Here is a 14,070-nt window from a genome sequence, read left to right on the forward strand (position 1 = left end):
ACCCCAAAATGTGTCACTTTGGCATAAGGATTATTTTAAGCTAAAGGCACTTGAAAAACAGCAGGTATAAGAAGGGCACTCTGACCTTTCCTTTTCCTCCTGAAAGCAGGTGATAAAACTTCCATGTAAAAAATATGCCCTTCCTATACCAGGAGGAAAGAAACATTCTTATCACCAGAGATGGGGGTTTGAGGCCAACGGAAATCTGTACAGACCTTGTTAAAATAACTCTTATCTTCCTTTAGGCTCCCTATATATTTTAGTTGCTTCCCCACAATTACCTCTCTTTGTTCAACCTTGTTTATAAACGCTTAGGCCTAGCCATTCTTGAGTTTTGGTTTTCCCGTGGGGGCTTTCATGTACACATAAAAATCTATAAGCTTTTTTCTTATTAACCTGTCTTATGTCAATTTAATTCTCGGGCCCAGCCAGAGACCTTAAGAAACTCCAGGTAAAGTCTGGCCTCCCCTACAACAGAACCCAACTATTATATATGCCATATTTCAAATTATATATTCTTTCTAAAATCACATGGAAGTAGAGACACCTTAACTATGTTTTAGTACTCTTTACTTGGTCAAAGATGCTTTCACTTGCATTATCACTTAGTGCCACAGTAAGAGAGCTTAAAAGTCACCATTTAAAATAATAGGAATTGGGATGCGGAGAAAAGGGAACCCTCTTACACTGTTGGTGGGAATGTGAACTGGTGCAGCCACTCTGGAAAACTGTGTGGAGGTTCCTCAAAGAGTTAAAAATAGACCTGCCCTACGACCCAGCAATTGCACTGTTGGGGATTTACCCCAAAGATACAGATGCAGTGAAACGCCGGGACACCTGCACCCCAATGTTTATAGCAGCAATGGCCACGATAGCCAAACTGTGGAAGGAGCCTCGGTGTCCAACGAAAGATGAATGGATAAAGAAGATGTGGTTTATGTATACAATGGAATATTACTCAGCCATTAGAAATGACAAATACCCACCATTTGCTTCAACGTGGATGGAACTGGAGGGTATTATGCTGAGTGAAGTAAGTCAGTCGGAGAAGGACAAACATTATATGTTCTCATTCATTTGGGGAATATAAATAATAGTGAAAGGGAATATAAGGGAAGGGAGAAGAAATGTGTGGGAAATATCAGAAAGGGACACAGAAGGTAAAGACTGCTAACTCTGGGAAACGAACTAGGGGTGGTAGAAGGGGAGGAGGGCGGGGGGTGGGAGTGAATGGGTGACGGGCACTGGGGGTTATTCTGTATGTTAGTAAATTGAACACCAATAAAAAATTTTAAAAAAATAATAAAATAAAATAATAGGAATCAACATATACTTCAAACTTCTGATCTTATGCAACAGAAAATTCCATAGAGCCAGGAGAAACGGAGCAAACAAATTTTCAATTCCCAACATGATTTGATAATAAATATACTTGGAAGATTTACTTTTATGGCTCAAATTATCAATAGGAAATCATTATCAATGTAGATTTACTTTTGTGGTCCAAATTACCAATAGGAAGTCATTATGAGGTAATCATGGTCCTTACCTGCTAAAGATGACATGTTTATAATGATGCCACCTTCTCCTCCGTTTTGCTTACTCATGTAATCCAAGCCAAGGTAGGTCCCACTGATAACAGATACCTAATCCAGAGGCATAAATGGGAAAAGCAACACAGCCGTTATTTATATATCATAGTCCCAAGTTTTAAGGCTATTGGAGACACCCAGGGAGATTTCTGCAAATACTATCACCAAAAATTTTTCAAGTGGCTGCTTGCTTTTTTTTAAAGCTGGTCTTGACTGGACTCTCTTTTGTTTGCCTCCAGCTGAGGAGCTTCTCACATCTCTGCAACTTCACTTCATTGTCCATTCTGAGATTTTATGAAAAAAGTCATATTACCATAGTGTTTGTCACTTGACCTCAAATCTAAGCATCTTTGAGAACTGTATATACAGTGTTCTTCTTTTCTGAATATTAGATATAAAATTCATTTACCCTTCTTAGCATATGGTTCTCAGATCCAGGTATTTTTCATTCATCTGCTCTGTTTAATTCTCTTGGACCTTGGAATATATAATAAGGGAAGCCCTTGATTTTCTACACAGCTTTCATTTCTGTTTTGCACTTGTTTCTGTAGGGGAAGGTGATCTTCTTAGGTTTAGTATGGACACTGATTAATTTTTTAAAGATTTTATTTATTTATTTATTTATTTATTTATTTATTTATTTATTTATTCATTCATAAGAGTCACACAGATAGAGAGAGAGGCAGAGACACAGGCAGAGGGAGAAGCAGGCCCCATGCAGGGAGCTGGACTTGGGAATTGATCCCGGGTCTCCAGGATCACACCCCGGGCTGAAGGCGGCGTTAAACCGCTGGGCCACTGGGGCTGCCCGACACTGATTAATTTAATCTAGTCACAGAAATCCCATTCTCTTTGCTAGTAACTTGTTTGGAGGCCTACATGTGACCCATTTCTAGCCACTGAGACCTGAGGAGCAGTCAGCTGGAGTGGGTCCAGGTAAGGGGGCGGGTGGTGGTGGAACAGGATGTTACTGAAAAAAAAATTGTTGCTTTTAAGAAAATCAGAAAGAAATTATTACATCAGAATGAGGTCTTTTTCCATCATTTAGTAGGGGTGTGATGGCTGGAAGATACAGTTACATTGTTAGTATCCTTAAGACGAAATCTCCAAGAAGGGAGGCCGACTGGAGAGATGAAAAGAAACTGAGTTCCGGTAGCACTGTGTTGCAGTATCAAGCAATCCTGACCTCTGTGTTGTGTGAGACCACGTAAGTCTTTTGCTTGGTTTCAGCATCCGAACTTTGGATCAGCTAGGCACATCTTCCTACTGTCTGCCACTTAATCTTCTGCATCACTCTTGCTACTGCCTCTGTGAGCGTTTACTCTGATTTGTTTCTCACCTCTATGCATAAGCATGGTTCTATTCTAACATTTGAGAATTCACCACTACCAAAAACAACCTGTGATACAAAACTCCTACTTGATGACTTATTTTCCCTTTATTTTTATTTTTTTGAGATTTTATTTATTTATTCATGAGAGACACAGACTGAGAGAGGCAGATACATAGGCAGAGGGAGAAGCAGGCTCCATGCAGGCAGCCTGACATGGGACTCTATCCCGGGACCCCAGGATCACGCCCTGGGCCGAAGGCAGGCGCTAAACTGCTGAGCCACCCAGGGATCCCCTTATTTTCCCTTTTAGATTTAAGAATTCCTCTCCCTTCCAACTCAGACTTTTAGCAGGTGAACATTTTCTTTTGACATCTTAATTCCTGCTTTTTTGGGGGGAGGTGGTCTTTACAATACTGGAAAGAAAATGATACAACAGTAATGAGTCTGAAACTGAGGGCATATATTGGCATTTACCTTCTTTTTATTTTAAAAAGTCCATTTGGAGTTTTCTTGACATTCAACATCGCCTCCCTACCTAATAGCAGTTATGAAAAAAAAAGTAAATTAAAGATTCTATTCACTTAAGCCATGTGTCAGTTTGATATTAAGTAGGCTTAGGGAGAATGAGTAAAATCTCCACATGATTCCTTTTAAAAAGAAAAAATACAAAACATTGAAGGGTTTATATAAGAAGGAAAAAATGAACATGGCTGAAATTATTGAAGTCAGTTAGATTCTGGTAGTTTCTGCCTAAATCTCTAGCATGTCTGGACAGAATTTCTGTTTACACATATTGGTGCTATGCTTTTATTCTCAGGTATTTATAGCTTTGCTGACACTCTGTTTTTGTGTTTTCAACCTCCAGAAGATGCAGCCAGATAGAAAGTTTGGAAATATTTAAGCTTTTCTTTTTTTTTTTTTTTTTTTAAAGGAAGATTTCCAGGTCTTTAGTGGAGGAGGCCAAAGGATTATTTTCCCATCCATTATCAAGAACGAAGTAATTTTTCAAATCTACAAAATAGGGTCTAATGCTTTGGCTGGGACATATGTGATATTTTCATCTTCTTTCCTAGAACAATCTCTTCCTTATCCCAAATTAATATATTCAAGGAAATGTTAGGAAACCACAGAATAAAATGTTTTTTTATTAATGTTCCTAATATATTTTTGTCCCTTGGCAATATTTATATATCACATAGATTGGGTCATTAAAATATCAAGCATCTAGGGGGAAAAAAGAAAATTAAAATTATAGACAAGTTCTAGCTACAAACACAAAACAGCTGAGATCTATAGTATTATTTTAGTCTATCATACAGGTACTCTCAAATTTTGTATTTGACCTTCAAAAAATTTTTTTTTAAGATTTTACTTATTTATTTATGACAGACACAGAAAGAGAGAGAGAGAGAGAAAGAGAGAGAGAGAGAGAAAGGCAGAGACACAGGCAGAGGGAGAAGCAGACTCCATGCAGGAGCCTGACGTAGGACTCAATCCCAGGTCTCTAGGATCACACCCCGGGCTGAAGGCGGTGCTAAACTGCTGGGCCACCGGGGCTGCCCGACATTCGAAAAATTTTGCACTTGACTCTCAAAAAAAAGAAAAAGAAAATCCTATGTCTAATTTCACATGGTGCAAATAAAAATTCAATTATTGGCAAAATGGTCTAGTTAACACATGCTTACTCAACAGTTTTGGTTATGAACAATTTTTATATGTAATACCAAAATTATAACTGCTGTATTCCAAATCCTAAATCATTTTTTTTCCACAGATTAAAGCATTCTATAAATTAAAATCACTCATAAATCCCCCGTATTGGGAATAATTCTTAAGTAACAAAGTTATATGGACAAATGGTAATAATGTATTTGTTTAAACCTTCTTATCAGGCATCATCTCTTCTTAATATATATCTATAAAATATATTATTATATATAATATATAATGTTATATATTACATATATATTTCCATAACCTATATGTAAAAAGCGCACACATGTATTCACTACTGAAATTTTCTAATCTAACATTTTCCTTATCTTCCTCCCCTCTGAGGTTCCTTTTAGCTTATTTCTGGTCCTTATATACACTCTAATTTTAAAAACTCTGTTATCTAAATCATGAGACATTGTCTTCCAAGTTTCCTGTCTTTTCTCCAGCCTGATTCTGGGGGAATACTAATATAGATGATTTTTTTTTCTAAAATTCTTTTTATCTTTTATTTCCAGCCTTTTTCCATTTTTGCTTGTTTATGTGGTAAATATTATTGTAGTCCCCCTTGCAGAGCTAGTTATTTAATTTGTAATCAACATCCTTGGGAGCCAAGAAAAGGGAGCACATTTTGACATTTCTGCCCATCTCCTCAACTCTTCTTAGAGGTAGAGTAGGGCAGAGGAATCTACCTCATATAGAAATGAGATTATAAGAATGAAGAAAATGTAAGTTTTTACATTCTGGAGGATAAATGTAATTTATTGAGTGATACTATCTATGTAGTAAGAACTATGCTGGATATTTCATGTAAGTTTCACTTTAGTTAAGCTTAATCATCCTTCAGGAAATTATCTTTGTCCCCTTAAAATTAGGAAATTCAAGACCAGAGAAATGAAATAAAAGTTCATGAGTTCAAGCAGCCTGGGTGGCTCAGCGGTTTAGCGTCGCCTTTGGCCCAGGGCCTGATCCTGGAGACCCGGGATTAAGTCCCACGTCGGGCTCCCTGCATGGAGCCTGCATGGAGCCCTCTGCCTGTGTCTCTGCCTCTCTCTCTCTCTCTCTCTCGTGAATAAATAAATAAAATCTTAAAAAAAAAAAAGTTCATGGATCCTAAACTCATAACTGTAATCTAGTTTTGTCTGATTGTAAATGTATACCCTTCCCAGTACAAATCTTTAGTCAACCCTTGTATTTCTGAAAAAAAAAAATAAATAATCAATAGCAATAAGCCATCTGTTTTGTTTAGTTTTTATTTGAGTACACTAAGGGATTCAATATATGTTAGTTACATGTCCAAATCAGATTATAAATCCCACCTGAATGGGAATGAATTATTTAGGCTTACTAAAGGTCAAAAAGTAAAAGAAATATATCAAAGAATGGCCTTATCAATATTCAAAGTTAAGTCTACCTCCACCCGCCCAATTGCCAGAGTAACCTTTGATAGTTATTCAAAGGTTCAGTCTTTTCTGAACATTTCTAATGAGCTCTGGGTAACTATAAAGAAAGCTACTGGGGTTGGCTTCAGATTAAGGAGGAAGCACAGAATAGCCTAATGGAAACGAAGAATGGGAAGAGGTTTAATGTATCTCTTGTGTGGGAAGAATGGTGAGATCTGCTCAGTTGAGGATAAGGAAGCAGTAAGTTTGGTAAGGAGTAAAAGTGGAAGGACAGATGATACAGCATGGCAACACTGATGTATTAGAAAATAAACCAAATATATTAAAATACAAAAATGAATATTCATGAATGCAAAATATCATAGGATAAGAGTTTATTTATCCAATAAACATTAATTGGACATCTACTCTGTACACAAAATATTCATTTATTAAGAGAGCTTACAGTATACTTGCATAAACTGCACAGGCATAAAAATAATTCTAATAAAATTTTTAAATTTCTAAGCCCTATAAGAATGGTATAATTATGGTATACAAGATTCCAGAAGAAGAGATATTTGGTGAGGTCCTTTAACTAAGTGGTTACTCTCTGACAGGGACAGGAACATAGAAAAACATGCAAAAGAACACACGGGGTACTGTAAAAGGAGGCAAATTACATTCAAAGTCTAAAAAAAATAATATGAACCAAACACAAATATTTGCATTGTACTAACAAAGATAATCAAGTTAGAAGGATAAGGATAGATCAGACCCTAATCTACTCTTGAAACGGGTGTTGCAGGTAGGAGGGGAAGTAACATGTTTTCAAGTTATATATAGGTAACAAAGGTTATATCTTGCTCTCTAGATGTAAAATTAAATAAATGTCCTTAGTTCCTGGAGTTAAGCTAAGGAGTGGCCTATGTCAGCAGAGTCCAAAGAAAAATAAAGGCCAGATAATTTCAATGAGGAAGGATCCAAGAGAGTGAGTTGTAACCAAAGGACTCAAATAAAATTCTCCTGGTGTTCTAGAATTCTCTATTTGTTTTTTTGTTTTTTGTTTTTTTTAATTTATTTATTTATGATAGTCATCAGCGAGAGAGAGAGAGAGGCAGAGACACAGGCAGAGGGAGAAGCAGGCTCCATGCCCCGGGAGCCCGACGTGGGATTCGATCCCGGGTCTCCAGATCGCGCCCTGGGCCAAAGGCAGGCGCTAAACCGCTGCGCCACCCAGGGATCCCCTAGAATTCTCTATTTGTAGACAATGTACGAATTTTTAGCTTGCAACAAGTTTATTCATCCAGGCTATGTTAAAGCAAACATGCTCTCTCAGCCAGATGAAGACTGATGATTCTAATCTTATTATTTTTGTGATAATGTCTTCACTATTTTCATGTTCTTTATATCAACTCTAATTATTATAGTTTTCTGACTGCTAATTTCTTAGAGAGAAGACACAGTAAGTGTTCATTATTAATGCAACAAATATATGCAACTTTATGCCCTTTATCTATAAAATAACTGTAGCTATTACTGATGAAACTGTTAAAATATCAGTAGTGAGGGTATAGGGAGAAAACTGCTCTGTGATTTGTGCTTTTTCACTAGCAAAGCTTGATTCAAAGAAATTCTTATCAGGTTATGTGGTTGTGGAAAGCGCCATTAAGTTTATAAAAATATATTCTTAAATATTCTTGAAGTTCTCAACTGGTCATACATTTATTTGTTTCTTGATCTGGCAACCAAAGGATGTAATGAAGTATGGTTCCTAATGAGTCAGGGGCAGCATCCAGAGATTAATAAAATGTACAATTTTCAAGGTACCTGGGTGGCTCAGTTGGTTAGTGTCTGCCTTTGGCTCAGGTCATGATTCCAGGGTCCTGGGAACAAGCTCCACATCACGGTCCCTGCTAAGTGGGGAGTCAGCTTCTCTCTCTCCCTCTGCCTCTTCCCCTAACTCATGAGCACTCTCTCTCTCTCTCTCAAGTAAATAAAATCTTAAAAATAAATAAGTAAAATGTACAATTCTCTTACCAGCAGAAAAAATTAAATGTATCCTGTGGAATTTAACAAAGGAATGGAAAAAGATAAAAAAAACAAAAAGAAAACTTAGTAAACTCAAAATATGAACTAAAGGGGAACGGTCGCTCAGTTGGTTAAACATCTGATTCATGATTTCAGCTCAGGTCATCATCTTATGGGTCATGAGATCAAGCCCTACATCAGGCTCCACACTCAGCAAGGAGTCTGCTTCTCTCTCTCTCTCTCTCTCTTTCACTGTCCTCTACCCCTCTCCAACTCATTCTGTTTATAAAATAAATAAATGAATCTTTAAAAAAATATTAAAAAAATAAGATACAAAAAAATCTGTAAGAATAAATCTCAGTAGAGGGTAATAATAAATATAAGTGGCTTAAATTCATAAATATAAAATGCAGATATCCTCAGGTGTGACCTAAACAATAAGTGCTCATGCTATACTGTCCGCAAGAGACAAATTCAATATGAAAGTTGACAGGTCAGGTCTCTAAACACACAAACATATCCTAGAAAGACTTTGGGGGAAACTTGACAGGTAGGTTTTAAAGTTATTTTGAAATCTAATGACATCTAGGAACACTTGAGACGAGTGTTAAAAAGAACTGGAAGGAAATTATTCTCTAAAATAGCACCTTTCATTCTCAGTTTAAGGACTTTAGGCATCTGTCAAGCTTGTGGAGAAACTTTGTACCCTTCAAAGTGGTTCAGTTCTTTTGTGAGGTAGTATAATTCTCATTACTCCCATCAAGTTATTAGCTAAGAAATTACTCATGGGAATGTAGATTCAAGTCATATATTTATTGACTAAGCACTATCTTCAAGATATTGTGTTGACTACTAAGAAAGAAAGATAAAACACAACACATCCTGTTTTTAAGGAGTTTATCATTGCCTAGGAGGGCATCAAGAAGTATGGAGCCACTCCCTGTATGTTTATACACACAGTGACCCTTCTGTACTTTACACATACCTGTTTTGCAAGACTGGTAGGATGACCTTAACAGGTAAAGCATGGTGACCCCTTGCACAGCCTACCTCTTACAGCATGCTTTGGCTAAGATTTAAGTTTCACTACACCCCACTATCTTACCTCAACAGTGTTTATAAAGTGGGATAGCCAACAAACTTGTGATACAGAGGGTAAAACAGAAATTGTATTTCTTATTTCTACATTCTTCGTAATTTAGGAGCTAAATAATCATCAAACATTGTAGAAGTTACACACACACACACACACACACATTGACTTTCAGGATAAAAATCTTAATAATTATAAAGTCCAACAGTCACTTTTGCCTTGCATCCTGTTATGTTTCTGGAATTAAATTAAGATTTAGTTTATAAATAAGTAATTTAAGCCAGGATTGACAAGTATTTTTCTGTAAAGGGCCATATGGTAAATAGTTTAGTCAGTGCACATCATAAGGTAGTTACAACTATTCAACTCTGCTCTGTAGCAAAAAGGAACCATAGACAATATATACATGAATGATAGCTGTGCTTCAATAAAACTATAAACATTGAAATTTAAATTTTATTTTTTTTTAGATTTTATTTATTTATTCATGAGAGACAGAGAGAGAGAGAGAGGCAGAGACAAAGGCAGAGGGAGAAGCAGGCTCCATTCAGGGAGCATGATGTGGGACTTGATCCTGGGTCCCCAGGATCACACCCTGGGCCAAAGGTGGTGCTAAACCGCTGAGTCACCCAGGCTGCCCAAAATTTAAATTTCAGATATTCACATAGTTCGTATTCTTTTTACATTTTTTCAACCCTAAGAAATGTAAGACCCATTTTTAGCTCCCAAGTACAAAAGCAGGTGGCAGGCCAGTTTCATCTAGGACCATGGTTTGGTAACTCATAAGTTATGTGATAAACTATGTTTTTTTTTTTTCTTCATATTTCCTTTTAAGATTTTTAAGACAGATTTATTTGCATAATTAGACGTTTCAAATGTCTTCCCATTTGTAAAAGGAAATTCTTCTTTTCTAGCTTTCTGTAACTTGCCATTCTCTATGTTGTTGGTCACTGTATTGATTCCATAATGTAAGAACCTTTTCTCCAGTAAAAGCATCATTTTATTAAATAGGTTTAGGCAATAAACATGGCTTAGATAGCTTACCAAATTAATTTGCACAGTTTTTTCCCAGTTTTTCTCATTATTGACACCAGCATTATTGACCAAAATGTCCAATCTTCCAAAGTGGTCCACAACTTTTCTAAAAGTATCTAAGAAAAAAAAAAGACATTATAGATACATTCTTGTGTTCCAGATGTACATTTCAATCCTACCCTGTGCCTTGACATTAATTTTCATTTATTCACTTTTATAATGAAAATTTTACTCTTAGACTGTAACTTAATGCCTTGCTTCTAGCAGCATGGTTTGTGAGCCAGCAGCATCAACAGTGTTACCCTGAAACTTGTTAGAAATGCATAATCTGGGGCATCTGGGTGGGTCAGCTGGTTGAGCATCTGACTCTCGATTTCAGCTCAGTTCATGATCTCATGGGTCATGAGATGCCAGCACTGTTGGGGATTCTGTACTCAGTAGAGAATCTGCTTGAAGATTCTCTCTCTACCCTTCCCCCTACTCATGCACTCTAAAATAAATAATAAATCTTTTTTTTTTTTTAATGCATAGTCTGTTGCCACCACAGACCTACTGAATCAGACTCTTTAATTAGGTCTGTAAATGAGCTGTACGCACACTGAAGTTCTTAATGTAGTAAATTTTAGACAACTGAGCTTCCTAAGCTAAGAGCTCTTAGAAGTCCACTTGGACAGCCAATATCTCTTGGTTCTTAAGAAATTACTAAAGTTCTGTGGCTTAGACTATGACAAATATCCTTTTTTTAATAAACCATATTATCTTTATAAAGTATTACATTAAACATGAGTCTTCTTGTATTCAGATTCATTATGATCATTTCAAGGAGTCTGATACCCCAGTAAGAAAAAGTGTATTTTCATTCAGTTGATCTGGCTACTGTGACTTCAATATTGACTATTCTTTTTTCGTTCTATTATTGCTACTTTGTATTACTATTTTGTATAACTATTTTGTATAAAAACTACTTTCAACCAGGGTAAAATCCACATAGATTCTGAGGCCTGAAGGTCACTCATTACATGGTCCAACCACATATCCCATCTAGTCCTTCCAACCCTCCTTCCTTAGCCAGTTCATACTTGACTTTACCACTTTTGTATTAAGAAACACATTATTTCTCAAAGCAGGTTTTGACAATAGTTGTGTAGATTTAAACTGTTTCCTTGGGCCTTCTACCATTGGTTCTAGCTGTATTACTTGAGACTATAGATAACAACCATGGTTGTTTTTCCAAATGATAGAAATGTATTCTCCGGTCTTAGGGCCAATATAGGAATTAGTTGAAAACAGAAAATCTAGACAAGCTTTATTTTGATTGATAAATCTAGAATCATTAACAGTCACCAGGCATATTGAAGAGGGCATGGCTTCATCAGTTCCCAAATGGATAAACTACGATGCAAGTTAATTGCCAAAAATATTGCAAAAGCCATTATTTACAGTACTTTACCATACTGTTATAGAAAACAACAAAATAAAAATTTTCTATTCTTTTATGGAATCTTTAAACTGCGTAGAATCTCCAATTGATTCCAGAAAAGTCCTCTAGCAGAAAATATCTAAGGAATATATGTGAATATATATATATATATATAACTTATATATATATATAAATTTTTTAATATAATATATATATATATATAATTTTTTTTGAATTCCACCTAAAGCATTTTCTACTCTTCAAAATTCCACCTCCATCTTATAGGAAATTTAGGTTGGTAAGTATATAAGTCCAATTGCTTCTTTAATTTTCTTTCCTCATTCTGGTCTCTACTGCATTCCTTATTCTCTGCCCTTATCAATATCTAAAACATCATCTTTTCTCTGACCTACTATTGAATTTCAGGTTGAAGTGTCTTACAGTTCAGTTCTTGCTGACATTTATAAGCTATACCTAAACTCTCCATGCAGTATTTTTTTTTCATTTGTAAAAGGAATTACAGTTGGATCATCTCTAAGAAACTTTTCACCTCCGTATTTATTTGATTTCAAAGAAGTCTCCGTTAGTCACAGCTTAAACAGTTTCAAAAGCTGTAGATGGCATTAAATTCTGAAATCGTTAGAGTCAGGGCCATGTCTTCCTTAAATGCAAATAAATGCTGATGTCTAGACAACATGTGGACTTCTCATGACCAACATGCCTTCTCCTGGTCACTCACTATGTGTCTGAGTTTCCTCCTCCACAATCACTTATCCTTAAGGAATGTGTTTACAGCCAAGATACTAATTTTAAATACTGGGAAGGAAAAACAATTAAGGTTAAATGTCACATGTGAAACCACATAAATTCAGGCAGAAGTAGTTTTAGATGATCTATACTGTTTCCTATTTCATCAGCGTGGATGTTGGAATTTGGCATGACTTTATCCTCAATCCAAAATATCATGCACAATCAACAAAACTTTATCTTCTAGCAAAATATTCCACTAGCACTGGGTTCACAGATCTAGTCATGCTTGTAATTCATGTTATAGGTCCTTACCATTTTAGATTTAATTACATAATTTCCTTTAAAACAATCTCCTTTAACTGTAGGAGGAACACCCCCTTCTAAGATACCACTCCATCTTCACCCTCTTATAGAATATTCCAACATTCCAAAGAAACTTACATTTTCAGTGTTCCTTTAAAAACAGGAGTACAAGAGTGACTTTTACCAAGATTTTTTTTTTCACTTTGATTACAGATGTGCCTAACAATTTCATCTTCCAATAAAACTGTGAAATACATATATTTTATTTTTCTACTTCTCCTCCCCCCCCAGGAAATCATATTTTTTCATGCAAATCTATCAGGCCGCCATATGACCAAATCTGTTAATTGTACAGCCAATACTGTCCTCCCTATCTCACAAGTAGATTGTTCTATTTTAAGGGAGTAGATCGGAAACAGGAAAGCATTGAGGAAAGTCTGATAGAAACTTTTCTTCTGCAATTCTAACACTGTAGCGCAGCTATTATTATTTTTAAGTACCATTTCAGAGAGGAAAAGCCAGAGAGAACATTTGGATGAAAGCATCTAGCACGTCTGCGATGATGATCCTTGATCTTGCATTCTCTTATGTTTAAAAGGAAACATTGCCACATTTGGTTGTCATTGGACTCTGCATCTTCAGCGTTCTGGGAGAAGTTGTTTGCCACAGTCCCTTAGCCTACTTCAACTTTCCAAGTTCCATCTGCAATTTCGATCATTTAATAATTACTGCAGCAGCACGGTCTTTGAATACACAAAGGAATTGCGATTACATTCTGTGCTGCCAAATGACTAAAAGGTGTCTCAAGCAGCCTTGGTTCTCCCCCCACCCCCACCCCCACCCCCTTAGTTTTTATGGCTATCCAGATGTCAGCTGGAAACCTAACAGTCCAAGTTCTCTATTGGAGCTTCTCAGGAGCTGCTTTCCAGGAGGGAGCCGATCTGCCCGTACCCAGGCTGCTTCTCTGGCTCGGGCTGCCTTCAGGTCGCTGCTTGCTCAAGGCGTGTTCCCTGTGGATGGATGGACTCCCCTCACTTACCTCTCAGTTGTCCCTGGTCAGCCACATCGCACTGGATGAACAGAGTCTTCTGAGGTTCAAACTGCTCATCCAGGGCAGCTTTACACTTTACACCTGCTTCGAGATTCCAATCGACCAGCGCTACCTGCAGACAAGAGAGGAATCGAGGTCCTGCACAGCTTGTGCAGCAGACAGGGGAGCAGTAAATAAACACCGGGACGCTCCCCTCCGGGGAGCTCAGATTCTGCGATTCAAGTTTAAGATCTGCTCCAGACCGTGAGCCTCGGCAGCTTTCGGGACCGGCCGGGGGTGCGGGGTGGGGGGGGGTGGGGGGGCTAGGGCGCGGCCCCCAGCTCGCGGGGCGTCCCTGGGCCGGGGTGGGGGTGGGGGTGGGGGCGGG

General features: G+C 37.2%; 1 protein-coding gene across 1 annotated transcript in view; it reads right to left on the minus strand.

The window, feature by feature from the left end:
- Positions 1 to 14,070, minus strand: part of HPGD (15-hydroxyprostaglandin dehydrogenase) — a 30,797-nt gene that overhangs the window by 16,496 nt on the left and 231 nt on the right. Inside the window, exons 2-4 of the mRNA XM_077868600.1 lie at positions 13,692 to 13,815; positions 10,189 to 10,295; positions 1,550 to 1,646 (exon numbers count right to left, since the gene is read on the minus strand). Coding sequence (XP_077724726.1) covers positions 1,550 to 1,646; positions 10,189 to 10,295; positions 13,692 to 13,815 — 328 coding nt within the window. The remainder of the gene's footprint in view (positions 1 to 1,549; positions 1,647 to 10,188; positions 10,296 to 13,691; positions 13,816 to 14,070) is intronic.

Source organism: Canis aureus, chromosome 24 (genome assembly GCF_053574225.1).
Source record: "Canis aureus isolate CA01 chromosome 24, VMU_Caureus_v.1.0, whole genome shotgun sequence".
NCBI classification, from domain to species: Eukaryota; Metazoa; Chordata; class Mammalia; order Carnivora; family Canidae; genus Canis; species Canis aureus.